Source organism: Nymphaea colorata, chromosome 2 (genome assembly GCF_008831285.2).
Source record: "Nymphaea colorata isolate Beijing-Zhang1983 chromosome 2, ASM883128v2, whole genome shotgun sequence".
Taxonomy (NCBI): Eukaryota; Viridiplantae; Streptophyta; class Magnoliopsida; order Nymphaeales; family Nymphaeaceae; genus Nymphaea; species Nymphaea colorata.
The window spans coordinates 15,546,069-15,564,329 of NC_045139.1; the positions used below are offsets into that span (position 1 = coordinate 15,546,069).

Below are 18,261 nucleotides of genomic sequence, written 5' to 3' on the forward strand. Positions count from 1 at the left end.
TCAAAGAAAAGGGTGCTTCAGATTTGGTTGCTTTTGAGTTATTGATTGCTATTTTTTTCTGTCACTGCTCATGAAAATATCGTTTAACTCCGTGCTATCTTTTCTTGAAGGGAACAAAAGCAAGAAGCCAAAAGTGTCGAAGGCTTTGGCCAACGTAAGCTCCCTTGCCCACTATGCATGTTTCATCATCTCTGTAGTTACTAGAGTCCTGATGACTGCTCTAAATTAGCCACACAGACCTTGAATCACACAGAACCAGCTTACTTGATAGTCACTACCAAGCCTCCTTTCATAAGGCCGCTAGTGTTTCCAGTTGACATGCCAAAAAACCGCCATATCTTAGGTCAAAGATGACATTGCTCTCAATGCTGTGTAACAAATCTTCGCCCACCTAGTGGTCGTGATCTCCTCCCTAGGCCACACCTCGTCGGGGCGTAAGCCTGCTAGTTTAGTAAGATTTTAACTTGTGTCGCCTGATATTGGAGCCCACTATTTCAATAAGATGACCCCCAAGTTGGCCTGATATAGGGAGCTTGGGCCTGCCCCGCTACCCCCCACTCCCTCAGGGCTTAAGCCCGCTAGTTTAACCAGATGCAGCTAAAAGTTAGCCTGATATATGCAGCTTGGTGCATTTGGTTTGTGTTTTTTCTTAAGTGTAGATACAAATAGAGACGGAAGATGGTAATCGAAAATCCTTCCCTACACATTTCATGCAGTTGTTCAACACACACGCACACACACACACACACACACACACAAACACACACACACACATATATATAGAGAGAGAGAGAGAGAGAAAGAGAGAGAGAGAGAGATTATCTTAGCCGGCCTAGTTCTTTCTTTATGATATAACTTCAGATGCGCTGTTGCTCAAGTCCATAAAAAAGGGTGCCGTGAGTAGGTTCTTTACTGTTATCACAAGAAATGGTGGTTGATTCTGCAGATGAAACAGGCTGGCGGAAGATGAAGGATTTCAGGTACCTCACCAGATAGAGCAGACTTGATGATGAAGGGCTGAAGGACTGCATGATAAGTTCATTTACTAATCCTGTTGTGAAGACCCCCCCATAGTAGAAGCACTCAGTAGAAGTAGAAAAGAAAAGTTTCCTTCTTATGTTATCTCTGTATTTTATGAATTATGTAGTACCAAATGGTGGCAGAATTTCTTCTAAAAACTAAGAGATGCACCTGCGAGCAGTCTCATGTCTGTCTCCATTCCTAATTGCACATGCAACATGCCAAACTAAGTTGATCCAGCCAGCTTTTTCAGAAGCACCATGTAGATAGCGGTAAACAGAAAACTTACAGAGATCTGGAGTCCATGGTTCAAATATTGACTGAACTAGTTCAGCGATGGTGCTTGGTCGACCATACAAGGCCACGTAGATAAAAGAACGACATGATAAAATACTCTCATCCAACTCCTGATGATTGGGTAAAATGTTTGGGATACACACCAGTAGGATACATGGACAAGAAGGCTCGGGTGCACATGCACAAATATGGTTCGCAGAGGGACATGACCCCCCAAACCTTTAGTTCCCAAATCTTAATAGATGCTAAAGAATACTTGACAATCTGAGGCTTCAAATAACTCATTTAGAAGGAGAAGATGCATATTTGCTATTTGCTACAATTTTTTATCAGTTGATTCTGATTCCCACCCCCAAAAATGCGCTCTCTAATTGTTTTAGTAATTAGTACAGATAAGCTTCTATACACTAAAACTGAACATGACAAGCTTCTAAATCACCAAAACTGAGCATGCATCAAGACCTTAGTGTCCGAGTTCTACCATACTGGGATCAATCTACAGTTTGGTTTATCCGGCCAAAAAGAAGAAGAAGAAGAAGAAGAAGAAGAAGAAGAAGAAGGTAACACACGTGAAAGGTGTCCAGTCCACTTCAATACGTCCACAGGATATCCAAGTAAATCAGTCTTATGTTTACAGAGAAGGGTAAAAAAGGCAGCCACTAAAAAATACAACATTGATATGCACTTGAAAACAAGTTGCAGGTCAACAATACTGACAGCAGTATGGCCTCGTAAGACCTAAAACAATTACGAGTATTTACTCCACATTATGGACAACATGATTTACTCGCCATCATACACACAGATAAGTTTAAATTAAAAACATAGATAAATTCATGGGCATATCAGCTTCAATTGATCTGCATTCCACGACCCATCGTTTGTTCTGTTGGAGGAATCATAACCAACACAGAGCGAGTGCTGAAACCAGGATGGGGTAGCCTACGCCGCAACTCTCTTCCCTCCTGACAGAGAGAACAGGCATGACAAAAGAAATGGGTAGCAAAGTCACATGCCGACTCACAATTTTCACGCTGTTCCTCATCTTCAATCATGCCTTTGCAACAACCACAGGATCTAGTGAACGCTTCACAGCCACCCTGTTCATTTAATGAATGAACTTACAGGTTAGATAAATATTGCTGAAAAAGCATAGTATAGAATCGATCTTTGCTTGAATTTATTTCAGATTTGGATCTGAGTTGTGTACAATAGTATTGTATTGGATTTGGATGTAAATTAGGAAAGATCCACGTTTTATCATGCTAGTGTTGAATGAATCTAGAATGCATTAAACGTGATTTTATTTATACCACAGGCAATTTTTTGTTTCCAACCCACATTCTAATCTATGCTTGACTACCCTAATTATAACTCTTAGCATGAATGATGTAGTTGGTAAATGTGTTTGGAACCAGATTTCATTTAATCTGAGATATGTTTTATATTCTTATGCATATTTGGATCAGTTATTCAATTTTGGATATAAGCATCATATTTCCATGTAATATTTATGCATGAATGTGATTTCTGATGTACATTTGAGATCCATGTTTGAATTATACTATCAAATGCATGCTAGTGACCATGTACGGCTCAGGAAGGAGGAATACTTTATAAATGATATTCCAACTGGCAGATCAAGGTGATCTTGACTGCCGTGCATCTCAAAAGATGGACAGGCTGAACATAGACCATGCCTCCTAATCTAGTGCTTCAAAATATTAGGAAGATGGAGCAACAGAACTTAGTTGAGCATGCAACAAAAATTGGGACTTTTTTTCTAAATGATACAAGCACATGGATTGAGCAAAACCAGCAAATTAATGTTCTGCCAATGTTTTCTAGGAAATGGATCAGAGTCGAATCAAATCTCAGCATTACCAAACCTGACTTCACCCAGTACTCTAACTTAATTGGATCCTTTGCTTGAACCTAAAGTTCTTAGATGTGGTCATAATTTGAGACGAATCATATATACATAGAGCACTAGCATAATATCCACCTTTCTTTTGTGTCTCCTTTGGTTATACGATTTTTCTAATGAAAGTCAAACTTGAATCCAGTTTAGATGCAAACTTGATACCAGGTTTGGATCAGTAAAATCAAATACAAATTTTTCCTGTTTCAACTTGCAATAGGGCTTCGGCTTTCTAATAATTCCCAGAAACAGTTTATCATTTACTTTTTTTTTTTTTCAACATGTAGTGTAGGATTGTTACTTCACAGCTTCAATATGAAAATAGATCTGAAAGCATGGACCTCTTGGAATTCAGGTAAAAGGTGGGTCCCCGTGTGGAATGTCTACATGCTGAAAAATTGCAAGTTCTCGTTTTAGACAATCAGCGTTCACTGGTCATTGAACAGCAATGATTTCTTGAAGATTCTCAATGCTATATGCATTTACAGCACAAGTATTACTAATCTACAATAAATGTAACAGTTAGAAACATAAAAACTACTCAACAAGTGACATATACAACAATGATTCAAACAATCTCACACTCCCAGTTTTATCTAGAAAGATGTACCATGTAATATTGACAGAGTACAAGATAAAGAAAAACCAGTGAAACAAAATGTTACTTGACCAAAAAGTAAATCAATCTGCACATTAATTTACATAAAATTTTATCATTGTTGTTACCATAGATTCATAATGACAGTGTTTCAAAATAAACTAATAAAGGATTAACACAACATGCCTCAAGGTTGAAGTTCCGTCTGATCGCAGTACGGCTCGGATACGAGAACCAGGGAGCTAAACAATTCCAACCAAAGAGAGAGTTCCCCAGCAGGTACAGTCCAGTGTATGGCAAGCAGTGGTTTGCAAATGTACCAGGACCCCCGCCAATCCTCTCAACATTACTTCCATACAGCATGCAAGGAGCAAAACTTCCAAGAAGGCCTGATCAAAATGTCAAGACTTGTTAGACGACAAACAATGAAACTAGCTGCAACAACTAAATTCCATAAGAATTAAGCAAACCGTGCAAACTGCATACATTATTCTTCTGTGGACTATTATTAAGGAAACCAGCCAGGCACTAGGAATGCAAATAGAATGTAAAAAAAAAACCATATTCCAAATGTTTGGGGGTAGCTCAAACTCTCAATCAGATTTATTACCATCTTAAGATATCAAGCATCTGGAGTGTCATTTCAGTGCTTGTGGAGGAACAACTAGGGATGTCAATGGATCAGATTCAGATCAAGCATACCCTTAATCATATCCACTTTTTCGGATATTCATATATTGGATTCAAATACGAATATAGAAAAGTCATATCCAAATCTGGATCCGATTTTTATATTCATATTCATATCCAAATCTGAATATGAATTTTGAACCAGATTTTGCCAATTTTCAAAATGTAATAGCATTAGATATATGATATTTATCTAAAAATAAATCCGATCCGAATCCAATCGGATATTTGTGTATATCTGAATCCGATCAGATGTCATTTCTTAAATTCAAATCTGATTCGATTTCTTAATCGAATAGTAAATTTTTTTTCATATCCGATTTTTTGGAGGTTTAGATGGATATCTTATCCAAATCGGATATATGGACATCCCTAGGAACAACAAATGACAAAATACCTGCTTTGATCACAATATGCAAAAAACATTCACTAATACTTGTGACATCTTTCAATACATGGTAATCAATCAATCTAAGAAACAAAAAGAAAAAAAAAAGTACTAAAAGTACTTTGCATGGCCTGATTGTTGCCACCATTGTCACATAAAATGCATATTATTTGAAAAAACATGTATAATACCCAAGAAATAAGTCTTTTTTAGAAAAAATGCCAGGAAATAAAAAACGTAAAAAACGCATATTATACACATTTTTAGCATCTTTTCGTATTTTCTATTAATTTTTATTTTTTTATGATTTTCATGATTTATTAAATGTTTAACATTTTTTAATTTTTTGCTGAGATTTTCTCAAGATATTCTCATGATATACAACTTTGCCGTATTATACCTGAGAAATTCCTTACCGTATAATCCCGTACACGATATATGTGACAATGGTTCAAACAATGCTTGACTCACCATAGAAGTTACTTGTAACAAGAAAGAAAAAAAAAACCTTCAGGATTGCAGATGGACATGAGGTGAGTATGCTACCAAGTGAAACAAACGAAGGGCATAATAGGCCTGGCAAACTGGCAATGCACATTGATCAGCAACCAGGATTAAGTTTGTTCATCAAGAGATCAGAAAGACTGCAAATCATACAATTAGAATTGGCCTATAGTATTCTAGTAAATTCTTAAACATAATTTAATCATAATCTAGCTACCATGATATCAATAAGCAAAACTGTAAAAGTAGTTTCTTCTTTTGTGTCTGCCACCATCAAGAATTCAGCACCACTATATGCCAAAGGGAAAACAACCATATAAGTGTACAACCATTCATGTATTTTTCAATCCCTTCCCTCACAATAAATATCCAAATGAGGTGGAAAATCAATAAAATTAACCTTCCATTCCAACCGTCACACAGCAAGCAAAGGTCCACTCAATTGTCTAAGCAGACAAACAAACCTCAATAGGACAAGCAATTCGCCTCCCTACCAACTTTGAAGAAGTCAACAAGAGCACGAACTTCAGAACCATGGAGAACGTTACATGAGGTCAAATTTGTAGAATTACGAACGAAATCCATAGAATCAGTATCCCGCTTCTAGCCAAAGTCCATATCTCTTCAAGCATAAGAGGACTTTGTGACTACTTTTTCCCCATTACACAATTCACAAGGTAAAACTCCAGATCAGGTAAGTAGGCTTTCAATCCGAAGAATCCATATAGACATGATCATTCCTTTTTTCCTTTTTACAGATAAGGATAAAATAAAGTAGAACAAAGATTTTATCGGCAACAAAGCAAAGAGAGCGAAGAACTCCTAAAAGTCCGAGCAGCAAGGCAACAATCCTCGCTGATTCAATACAGTAAGGCCACAACCCGCATTCACAGCATAAGGGACTTTAGACTATGTAAACTAACGAAGTTTAGGTTTCAATTTCCACAGGAGTTACCAAATTCTCCGACGAGATCAAGTATCTAACCTAACGAAATTCAACTTCCATTTCCACAGAAATTGTCAATTTTTTTGCCAGATCAAGGAGAAGAAGGTCGGAAAGAAAGAGGAGGAGAAGCAGATCAGGTGAGGAAGACGGGACCACTCACAGACTTCGAGATCGCTGCTGCAAAACTCGTCATTGCGGCCAAGGCATTGGCAGATGGATGAGTTCCATTGGGATCGGGCAACGGGCTCCCCGACGACGCTGCCGTTCCCCAGCGGGAGGCCATCTGCTGTCCATCCACGAGGGGCAGCATCCTGCCTCTTTTCCGCTGCCCCCTTCTTCTCTTCTGCCGCGCCTTTCGTCGGCAGCAGAGGACTAGCTTCCTCTCCTCCCACCGGCGCTGCCATCTTCTCGCTCCCCGCTTCTCTCTCCTCTTCCTCCCCTCCTCCGCTGCCAAAGGAAGGAAAGAGGGCTGTTTCTCGCTGTTGCCGCGTTCCCTCCTTTCCTTTTATCTACGCGGTGAAGGAGCTCACCGACGACCGCGGCCCCGCCCCCATCTCTTCCGCCCGTCAGCCGTTAGCCTTTTCTTGCGGTATAACCGTAATGCCACAGTATTCCAAAGCCGTACCTAGAATGTTTACTAATTCAAACTAGGGCACCCGTGACAAATTTTTGAGATTCTTACGCAGAAACGTTCGAGGCAGGGGTGAAACTAGGATTGCTTTTTAAGAGGAACCGAATAATATTCTCAAAGTTTATATATGCAGACCGAATAATATTTTTCAGAATTTCTGTAATAAAATATAAACGTAAATTTTTGGAAACACTTTTTTTTTTGGCTTGTTAGTGCTATATATAATATATAACATAAGTTGCATAATCAAGTTGGTGCAAATGATGAGAAAAGGTTATATGTTGACCTTAAGAGGGAAGAAGGGCAGTAGAACCATAGTGGGGGGCCTTATCGAGGCACCAGGCTGTACCTGATGACGATGAAGAACTAAAGATGTTTCAGCCTTTACTCGAGCGGTGAGATTTCCTTCCACTTACCATTACCAATTACCAAGGAGATAACAAAAGCTCATGTCAGGAAAAGGGGATTTCACGCTCTCTTCTCTTATGGCCATAAGACCAAATTGGTCTCACAAATGAGTTCCATAGTTGTTAAATTAGACATGCTTAAGGGCCGGTTTGAAAAGATACCTGGCTTTGGAAGACACTTGGATAATCTTTCAAAACAAAGTTTTCCAACATTAGACGACTGAATCCCCGTTTGATTATGTACCAACCCCTTTGGTAATGCCCACTACTTGCATTGTGGATGATTGAACCAGACAAGTTGATCAGGGTTGAGTATCTGTTCAAACTTTGAAAGTTTGCTCATTCGAAGCTCAAGCTTCACACAGAGGCCTGGCACTATGGGAAAGCTGTGGAGCTCATGTCCAGTTAAGTGCCAATGGATCAGATGCAATTCAGGAGTTGCACTCCAAGATGCAGCACTCCGTATATTTAACTAATCCAAATTAGTGTACGCATCCCCCCACCTTCGATCAGCACCTCTAGCAGACTGAACACAAAATGGCTGCACACACGCATGCACACACATAAATCGCACCTGTAACATATGTATTTTCATAACACCGTCTGTTGTACACCATCTAAAAATTGTAATCTTGCAAGTAGGCAAGTCTGTTGTGTACAAGAGTTTTAATGTAAACAGGTAAAATATTGTGGAAAACAATGTTATTCTTGAGCAATAAACCAGTTACTTGTCCACAACAAGAGGCCGCCATCATCAATTATTTAAGTCATCTTCAAGAAACCGCCCTCCATGATCCGTCAATGTGAGGGATCCATGAAATTGGATAATTTTGTAGCCCCTAACGCAAGCCTGCTACCTGTTGAGAGAAGACAAATCCGTCACTTGAAACTTTTCTGATCAACGTAAGAGGTTGAGCAGGAATACTAAATACGGTTCAAATCATGATACAGAGGAAAACTAAGTGCTTGATTGTAGTATATTAATATTCCGTAAACAAGAGATTTCAAGCATACGTAAGTTCCATGGGAATTATCCAAGAAAGCTAAACATATTGAAAAAAATAAACAAAACAGAATACAAGTTTCAGAAAAAAGATGCAGGCACAACAGATCGAGCAGTCATACAAATGTAAAATATCACGAGTGGAAAAGAATGGTGAATGAAGTGGAACAAGAAGGCAAAGCTCCACAGAAAGATGAGCCGCTTTAATTATATGATGACTAGACACCAACTAACACATAATTAGTTGAACCAACAAAAGGATATCTGAAAGAGCTAGTCTGATCTTGTACTAAAAATGATTTTGCCAAAATATATTTGTGACAAGGTGTTTCTGCTTTGGCGCAAGTGCTGTTCCCCTTAGTTTAAGAAACGCCATAATGAGGAATGCATTTGCATTATAAGAAGTTACACCTAGAAGAATGACCTTGCTCAGAGATTCACAGTGAACATCAATGACATATCCAAGCCAGAAGAGACAAGAACTAGGCAGAATGGTGATGCCAGGAAAACAGAAACCCATTGGAAAGTCCTTTTCGTTGCCAGCATAGACAAGAACTAAAGCCACAAATTCACAGTGAGAAACATCAACATATCCAAACCAGAGGAGAAGAAAAACTTGGTAGAATGGTGATGGAAGAAAAGCACTGAAACCCATGTAAGAGTCTCTTTTGTGGCTATCCAGCTCCACAACTAAATCCAGGGCTGCTGCGTCATAACCTCACCAACATGAGAACCAACAGAGCTGTTGCGCCACCTAGCCAACAAGAGAATAAAAGCCATCTCCAAAGAGGTCCATCTTGAGTGCTAAAAGCGAATTATAGAGTTGGTCTAAAGAAGAAAGGTCGATTAAAATGACCTTATTAATGGATAGGCATGAGAGCAACATAATAGGCATTATCCCTTAGCACTATGGTGTCTCCAGCATGATTTCATTACAGCCTACCCTAAATCACAAACTTAGATTTTCTAGGTGCATCCACCACAAGAACATAATAAAAGATGACTCCTTTATCAGGATTAAACTTGCAAGTTGCAATAGTTACTAGTAACAACGAACAACTAGAAAAGGTAAAATATGGAAAAGAAAATTTTAATTAAAAGAAGTTGCATAAACCATCATATATTCTCTCAAATACAAGAAGCAAGAGGAAAAAAAGGAGAGAAATCCATTGATAATTGTGGTTTCTAAAAAATATGCCTTACACCAGATCAGACAGAGGACAATAACTTGATGATGCATCTCCCAAACTATGTAAGACATGAGAGAATGTCCTTCTTGGACATTGAAACTTGTCGAGGAGAAATGAACCTGACCAGACGCGATTTAAATGATGAAACTGGTGAGCGACTTTTTCACAGCAAGTATAGCTTATCCTTGCTCCACAGTGAGTGCAGCTCATGCAAAGTGAGCTTTTGAGAGGGATCTCCTTGTGTCTAAGACTCTAAACACATGGATTTTCTATTTTGAGCCCCATATTATACCTCCTAATGTACAAGTCCAATTGTAAGTACCAAGGAATGCCAAATCCACTTGTCTGCCGCTGCTTGAGGGCATTTGGTACACACTCAGGGGAATAACTTGTTCTGTACTGGCAAGGAGATAAACATCACATGTCCAACAGAATATCTTTGCAAGTCTCTCCAATGAAATATTAATTTACATGCTCTTATCTAGCATGAGAAACGTAGAGAACATGAACTGACTGAGAAAGAGGAGGCACTGTTGTGGTGCAAAGCAACAAGAATCAGAAACTAGACAAAACAACCATTGGTGCTTACAGTCTAGTGAAGTAATGGGCCTCTAAAAAAATCAATCTAAATTCGTGGAATAACTTAATGCTGCCAGCATGTCCTTACGAAATTATCATGCAACGTAAACAATCATACATATGATTTTAGCACCTAAAGAGTTTCTCAAGCAAGAAATTGGAGTTGAAGGCAATAAATTAACACACTTGGAACAACCACAAGGACATCAAATGGGTGGGAGCTTGAGCACGCCATAGCAGCTCACTAGCAAAGATGTCTTCATACCAGTGAAATAAAAACGAGAGTTCACATAACAGCAGAATGTAAGGACAAAAGTGGCAATTATCTCTTCTACCAGGATTGGTCACGGTTGTTCTTCTACGCACAGACAGGAGGTTGACAGAAACATCATTGAACTTAAGATTCCAAAACAGCCAGAATTTCTGTTCAAACTTTATGTTTTCTGTACGTGGCAATGAAACACTACAGAGCCTCAAGGAAGCATTTGTGAATTTGCTGAGAATAAACACTTTTCCTTCATTCCTCTGTCAAAGACATCCCAGAGAGATTTTCGAAAAATAAAAATTTTGGTGATTAGGTGGACAAAATAACTCAGTAAAAGTATCATTTACACTTGAATTGTACTGGATAGGCTAAAAATAAACAAAAACAGCCTGTCAGCCTCTCGATAAATTTGATCTTCTGTAGAAGCAATTGCGCCACTGTGGGTTATCTTTCACACGACCTAGCTCAATTAGAGTAGTAGTTATGCTTGGGGCTGGAGTTATTCATATCAGCAACAAATAAAGAGGATAAATAAATGCAGTATTAAGCTCCTTCCGAATCTTATGTCAAACAGAATTGATCCTTGTGCAGCCACTGCCATAGGCCTTCTCACTCAAGCATTCAGACAGACAGAATGCTTTCACCTGACTTAGTGACGGGCAATGGATCACAGGGACATCTTCCCCAAGAAAGTCGAATGGAATCAACCACTCACATTCCTTCCTGAGACTTAGGAAGTCGTGATATATTTAGAACGCAGCAGATGGCCAACTCGATTAACATGGGAAAAAAAAAAAAAACCTTAAAGAAACCATGTACAGAGTCGGGGCAAAGAAGCAAGAGAAAAAAACGAAGATCAAAAGCATACCATATGTCAAAAAAGAGGCACAGAAGAAGGCCAAAACCCGCAACTCAATCGGTCGACTCCTTCCTCTTGAACGCCGCCTTCCTTGCTGCCCTAGCATTGTCATACTCGAACTTAAGCACCTCCGGTATGTGGGTCGTATCTTTGATATAAAAGTACCGACAGATCGCCGTCTCTTCTATTGCTGGAAAGTACTGCACAAGGACAGAGTTCACCATCCAATACCAGATCCCACCGAGGATGATCCCGAGCGTGGCTCCAGCGACGACCTGAGCGACGGTGTGATAACCCAAGTAGACCCTGGAATACATGGTGAGGACGGCCAGAGGCCAAGGGATCAGGGCGATGACGAACTTCCAGCCGGAATTCCCGAACCCAGTGACAGAAGCGGCGGCTGCGGCGCGGATGCGGCTGATCCTGAGGAGGGTAAAGTAGACGGCGAAGAAGAACATGTACTGGGAGTGGCTGGAGGGCCAGCCATGGGAGTCGCAGGCCTCAAGCGCGGCGCAGGTGTCAGGGCGCGATTGCTGGACGGATTTCTTGATGAGCTCGTTGAGGAATTGGGAAATGGTGAGGCCGAGGGCAAAGAAGATGGCCTGGAGCTCGCGGCGGAAGATGAAGTGGGAGAAGAAGCCACCAAGGCTGATGAAGACGGGGACGAGAGAGATCCAAGCAAGGAAAAGCCCCAACCTGTCCCCTCTCTGGTAGCGAACATGCGTTAGGCTTATCGCCTTCAACGCCATGACGAAACCTTCGCAGATTTCCTCTTTCTGCTATGCTCTGGAGACCCACAAAAGGGACGGAAAATCTGGGTGGTGAAGAGGGAAGAAGAAGAGTTACAGAAGAAGAAAAGGATAGACTGTCATGGCTGCCGTTTGTGCTTGTGGTGGTGGAAGAACGTGCTGATCATTCCCTTCTGGACTTTTACTCTTCTACACATCTTTTTCCAAACTCGGAGACGGCGAGAAGCTTCCGTTTCTTACTCTCATTCGCTACCCACGATTCTGTGTGCACACGTACTGTACTTTGAAACTGCGTCAGTTACTCGGAAAAAGTTACGTGACCACGAAAGCAGAACAGGGAGGAGCCGTTTCATAGGCCGCAGTTCCACTGCGTGAGTTGGAAGAAAAAATTGTAGATCTTCAAGAGAGTAAACTTTCCCATCAAACGCGAAAAAAAAAATAGTTTGTTGCCCGTATAGAACCATTTAGATACAACCTACTCGTAACACGAGATGGCCACCTATTTCAATGGAAACTTGATGAGTCGATCTGCCTATAAATTTTGTTTTTACTGTTATATTGAGAGTTACTTCACTTACTTACTGATTTAAAACAGATGGTGATTTGTTTATGTGGCTTTTGATGATTTTTTTTTTTCAACTGAATAGGTAATTTGATAACCCAATGATTTTTTTTCCTTATTTGAAAAGACAATTAACCAACATGTTAATTAAGGAGGTGTTTGGTGGTTTGAAATTTTGATTAAGAATGAAAATTTCAAAATCATAATTCATCTTCAAACGGAAAGAAAATCAAAATTCTAGGTTTTACTTTCCTAATTCTGAAAACAAAACACCCCATTTGTTTAATGATTTTAATTTCTTAAAAGTTAAACATTGTGATTCTCAAATTCTATGATTCTGGGTATATCCAACGCCTCCTAAATGATTGTGATAAATTGGATTAGATTTTGTGGTTTTTCTTTCAGAGTACCTGGACATGACATGAGCATGAAAAAGTTCAAGAATTAGTTTTCTAATAGCTAAATATGAATCACTTATTTATTTTGCGCAGGCTTCATGGATTTGGATCTTATTTTTTAATCTCAAGTCATTTACTCTCATCTTAAGACTTCCCTTCGAACTAGCGAGTCAAAAGTGTGGAACTCCTAGTTGGGCGAAAACTTGACTATGCTCTCTTACGGGGGAGTTTGATGGTTTAGAATTTTGATTCAAGAATGAAAATTTCAGAATCATAATTCCTCCTCACACTGGAACAGAACCAAAATTCCAGGTTTTAGTTTCTTAATTTCGGAAACAAAATACCTCATTTGTTTAATAATTTTAATATATTAAAAAATAAGCATTTTGATTCTAAAATTCCATTATTTTAAGTGTATCAAATGCCCCCTTAAGGCAATGTCAATATGCATGCTACATTCATAAAAATAGAGACAAATGCTTGATGTGATGATAGTCCAAGTTTAATTGGTCCTTATGGAATCAAACTAATGAATGAACTTTCACTGACTTACCAGCCTGACCAGCTATACAACGCCGATATCATAGTTGTCACCAACTGATCGATTTTCCTTTGAAGTATGACGACGATGACAAATTTTGTTGAAACTCTATAAAGAAGAGCAGGATCAGCAGCAGACAAATTATTTAATCTTGAAACGGCAGCAGACGATTCACAAGGTTAGATTTGAGCAAGGTGACTAAATTATGCAAACAATTGACTTCATTAAAGAGAGCAGTTCCCAAGGTATTATGCTCTAATGCCATGTGAATATGAAAGCAGAACAGCAAAGGAAGCAAGCATGTGAAGAGCAGCAGGAAAAAGGAAAAAAAAAATGTTTCTTGGTATGATTTGTTGCTCGCTGTAGAATTGTTCATGTGCAAACACTAGATAGAGACTCAAGTTTTTTGTAAGATGCAAAGGAGAATGAGAACTGTGATTTAATGAAGGCTTGAATCATGCTACATTTGGGCTTTGAACTTCCAAACTTGTTTTAACACTGACTGTGATTTCTATTCAGGTGGATTTAGCTTTTTTAATCTTTAATTTAAACGTCATGATCGAGTGATTAGGTTAAGGACTAGATCGAGTGTTCTACTGTCTCAGCCCGCTCGGACCGTGACATGGACGTGTGTTTGTGACTTACATGTATGTGGGCGCCACGTTTGCATGGCGTTCGCAACATTCATTTGCAAAATGTCAAAATGCTAGTGACTTTTTCAAATCCTCGTGTGTCAACTTTCTGTGCTGCAAAAAAGACGGCCATCGACGCGTAAGTTGAAGTACAGAAGAGAAGCTAACTCAAAGTATGAGGGGTTGGGTGGGGGCGTCGGCCTTCAACCTGGTCGTGGGTCTCGCCCACTCACCCGGAAAGGTGCTAGTGATTTTGAAGATTGTTAGCTTGTTTAAATGGTTTTTAAAGATGTGACAAACAATTTGGGCATCAGTTGAGCGAATTTCATGCTCTCAAGCATACTCAAGCCCAAGCGCTAGATCAGAGTAGGAACAGAAATACCGTGTTTGCTCAGTTGTTTTGAGGTGGGAAAATATTTTCCCAGCCAGGAATAATTGGAAATCACATGCCTGCTAGGCTGGACTCAGAAAAATCGGGTCCACATATGTGATTGCCAAACGGTCACTGATATGTGAATTTCAAATTCTATGCCATCATTTGTGCCAGTAAGGATTATGAAATTTGGAAATTCAATCGAATCGACCGGCCACGCTGTCGGCTCAGTGGCAATTTAGCTGAATATCTTATATAATATATACGAATAGATTTTTTTTCCAAAACTAAGGAAAAGCATATAAAATTAATCGAATAGGGAATTCTAAAAATAATTAAATTCATAATAAAATAGTGACTCGTTTCACCTTGTATCGATCCATATGAGCAAGATCTGTCAATTCAGGCAAACTTCTACAAAAGTTTGGCGTATATATAGAAGGATATAATTCTTTTTTCCATTTCTCTTCGTAATTAAATAATTCAGAAAAGTAAAAACTTAAAGTGTAGAAGATTTTGAAAAAATGACCAACACAGCCCTCTTCTAGAAAAGTTTTTCTGGTTCCTCCTCTGCATGTAGAAGACATACTTACCTTTATTCGGAAGAAAACGAGTTTGATTCTGCATTCGGTGAATATCATTAGACTTAGTTAAAGTTCTGCTGAAACCTTGAAGTAAAAGTTAACGCCTTTACAGTGGCGACGACGCATAACGTTAGCCAAAAAAAAGTTCCAATGCACTTTTTTTTTTTTGGAATTTAAGGATTTTACTGCTTCTCCAGTAAAACTTCAAGAACAAAATGGCAACATCCTTTCAACTTATTGTTAAATTATAAGAGGAACTTGCACGTTTAGAATTTGGTATGCATTACAGGAGCATAAAATTAATAAGGCTGGCTTAATGCAACATTTCTATAGTATAGCTAGTCATACTAATGAGTTAGTGAAAGTTAGTCATTAGTTTGATTTTCATGAAAATTTTTTTTCCGAATTATAACTGAGACAATATAGTTAATCGGTGGACTGTTATACTGTTTCATGCCTAGATCTTGAAGTAGCCATGGATAAAGGCTGCACACCAGATTGGGCATCGTAAAAATTGTAACGCTCCAAAAGTTTAGTTTTGTATTGAAAATTGTGACAGATCTTCAAGAGTTTATAAATGGATCATTAATGAGATGATTGTCCTGGTTCGTGGTCTTTTTGAGGTTGGAGCCAAAACTGCTAGGGGGCTGGTTGGGATCTGTCAAACCAAAGGCCGAGCCTGAGAGTGGGTCGGGTTGTTATAAAAATGGTCTCGGACTGGTTAAGGCTTGATAATGAATTGGGTGGAGCTCAAACCTGGCTTTGAATCAAGTTGGGCCAGCCCAATGCCCAACTCTACCCATAGACCCTGGAGGCAAAGGGAAAATGAAAAGTTTCGGCTTCTCGAGGCATGATTCCCTGCCCAAATTATACAATAATTTGGTATCAAGATCCCAAACAGCTAGAAGTCTTTCCTATGAACAAGAACAACTTGAATAACACAAAGGTATATAAGATTGGGGGCTCTGTCGAACATTTTATAAGATTTTTGAAGAACTTAAACCTGGTTTTTGCACTTCATAAATTTGAATCCAAATCTGGCGTGGGATCAGATCCTATCAGTTGGAGATGGCAACAGCTAATAACTATATCTGACAAAAACCCGACATGTTCACACTCCTAACCTTTAGATAAACGGTTGGGAACTCTTGTCTCAGAGTGATGAACGGTAGAGACTGGGCCCAGCAAAGGACAGACCAGATTGGAAAGATACCCAAAACCAGGATAAATAGGACCTGCCACCGACTGAGCGGATCCAGAGCCTTCCGATCTAATCTGGTTGAGTGTACCACATCATGGATTTGGACAATCATAGTGATGCCAACGGGTCGGATTTGTCCCTTTGCCGACACAAAATTCGAAGCTGTGTATTTGGATCTTGTATTGGAAACAGGAATGACAATCAGATGGATTTTGAGTGCAAATCTTCACCTGGGTCTGAATTTGAAATCCAAATTAAAGCTCTGTATATGATAAATATTTAAATCCAACATATGTGAAAATAAATGTAAGTTGTGCCTCCTTATTGACAAAGCCGGGTGTAAGAGAGGATTTATACATGCCTTTATGAGTATAGTTTAGCTGGTCGGACTGATTAAATAAGTTAAGTCACTAATTCGATTCCCGTGAACTTACCCTCTAATATCATATGGGGTGGAGTGTGCAAGTATATTGACATTACCGCAGCCTTAGATCCCGAAAGCAAAGGGAAATCCAATATTCGAATATGAGGTAAAAGAGATTTTTAATCTTAGATCCCAAGGTTTCATATGTTTGATATTTAGCAAAGGTATGATGTCCTTTGTGTGAAATATACATGAATTACAACAACATTTTTTTTAATTCTTGCATATTTAATTAGATATTTTAATTTAGTCTCTTCCTCACAAGAGATGTAGAGATTGAAAGGTTATTGAGGATCTTAAATCTATGGTCCTCTTTCATTGGACCTCCTAAACGGTCATACTTCTAGATCTAAGATCTCATTATGGATCTTAGGTTTGATTTAAGATCAAACCACATGTATTAGTGTGAATCTTATCACATCAGCAAAAAAGAAATCTAAATTAAATATATAATTCTAAGATACGAGGTGATTAGGCTCCGGTTTGAGTTTTGCCAACAATGTTGAACCGACCCGAGAGTGAATCCGGTCAATGTAGGTCCATTAGCACATGACTGAAGCTAGACCTGACTTGGCTCTTACTTTAAAAGTGTAAGCAAGAAGTGTTGGATGAGACAAGTATTAGATCGTCTTTAAGAAAATGCTTTTATAAGAGAAGCATGAGAGGAACAAGAAAAGTATAGAATAAAATAAAAAGCTCCATTTGTACTCAAATGAGCTTTTACAAAATTGTCAAAACCATGCCCCTTTTGTTGTAAATAAAAGCACAATCAGAGGGCTTTATGATTCATCATCGTTAAAATTTTAGAGAGGGTTGGTGCAATAGATGGGACAGGGGCCGGTAAGTCACCAGTCTCTATGTTGAGTTTTCAAAGTGTCAACTTCTTGGGCCGCAAAAAGTGGATATCAACGTTCAAGTTGAAACATAAGGAATACGTCACTTTGCATCTCCGAAATCAGACGTAATACCTTGAGAAAGATAAAGAGAAGGGTGGAGCTTCGGTTTTTTTCATTGGACGATAGAATGAAATATTCATCTTATTCATCTAACATTGTTAACACATTTATAATCAAAAACATATTTCCACCAGTCCAACCTTGGTTCTTCTAAATTCAACAATTAGTGAAGTACCTTTAAATTAATCACATTGATTTTTCATTTTTTTTTCCACCCCTTCATGTTTTTCAGCATTCTAGGAATTCATTTGCTCCACAATCCTTTCTACCATTATTCAATATAACCAAAATTTTGAGAAAGAAAGAATGTTGTTTTAACTATCTCATTGATCTTTATGGGCAAAAACAAAATTGTGCCACTCACAGCATATCGAAATCCGTATATAGGTTTCCTTTTTGTTATCACAAGACTTTAGGTAGATTTTCGAAAATGTTCCTCATTGTTTATGCATTTACTTTCATAATGCGCGGCACATGTTGAGTTTTTTAATAATTTCGTGACCTTATTAAACGCAGAAATGGCGGAGATGGGTGAAGCATGTC

General features: G+C 38.8%; 2 protein-coding genes across 2 annotated transcripts; both read right to left on the reverse strand.

Moving 5' to 3' along the window:
* Positions 1-1,878: 1,878 nt before the first annotated feature.
* On the reverse strand, positions 1,879-6,904 carry LOC116248880 (cell number regulator 8-like). Its single transcript, XM_031621903.2, has 3 exons — positions 6,525-6,904; positions 4,023-4,225; positions 1,879-2,417 (listed from the first exon to the last, which is right to left on the reverse strand). The coding sequence occupies exons 1-3, from the start codon at positions 6,766-6,768 to the stop codon at positions 2,169-2,171; spliced, it is 696 nt and encodes a 231-aa protein (XP_031477763.1). The 5' UTR covers positions 6,769-6,904; the 3' UTR covers positions 1,879-2,168.
* A 1,062-nt stretch (positions 6,905-7,966) lies between these two features.
* LOC116248810 (lipid phosphate phosphatase gamma-like) lies at positions 7,967-12,394 on the reverse strand. Its single transcript, XM_031621790.2, has 2 exons — positions 11,308-12,394; positions 7,967-8,259 (listed from the first exon to the last, which is right to left on the reverse strand). The coding sequence occupies exon 1, from the start codon at positions 12,045-12,047 to the stop codon at positions 11,352-11,354; it is 696 nt and encodes a 231-aa protein (XP_031477650.1). The 5' UTR covers positions 12,048-12,394; the 3' UTR covers positions 7,967-8,259; positions 11,308-11,351.
* Between the last annotated feature and the right edge of the window lie 5,867 nt (positions 12,395-18,261).

Coding starts and splice junctions, on each gene's coding strand:
- LOC116248880 (XM_031621903.2), bottom strand. CDS start 6,768: ATGGCAGCGCCGGTGGGAGGAGAGGAAGCTAGTCCTCTGCTGCCGACG. Junction 4,226..6,524: donor CAGCAGCGATCTCGAAGTCT/GTGAGTGGTCCC, acceptor CATTTTGATCAG/GCCTTCTTGGAAGTTTTGCT. Junction 2,418..4,022: donor GACGGAACTTCAACCTTGAG/GCATGTTGTGTT, acceptor TTAAATGAACAG/GGTGGCTGTGAAGCGTTCAC.
- LOC116248810 (XM_031621790.2), bottom strand. CDS start 12,047: ATGGCGTTGAAGGCGATAAGCCTAACGCATGTTCGCTACCAGAGAGGG.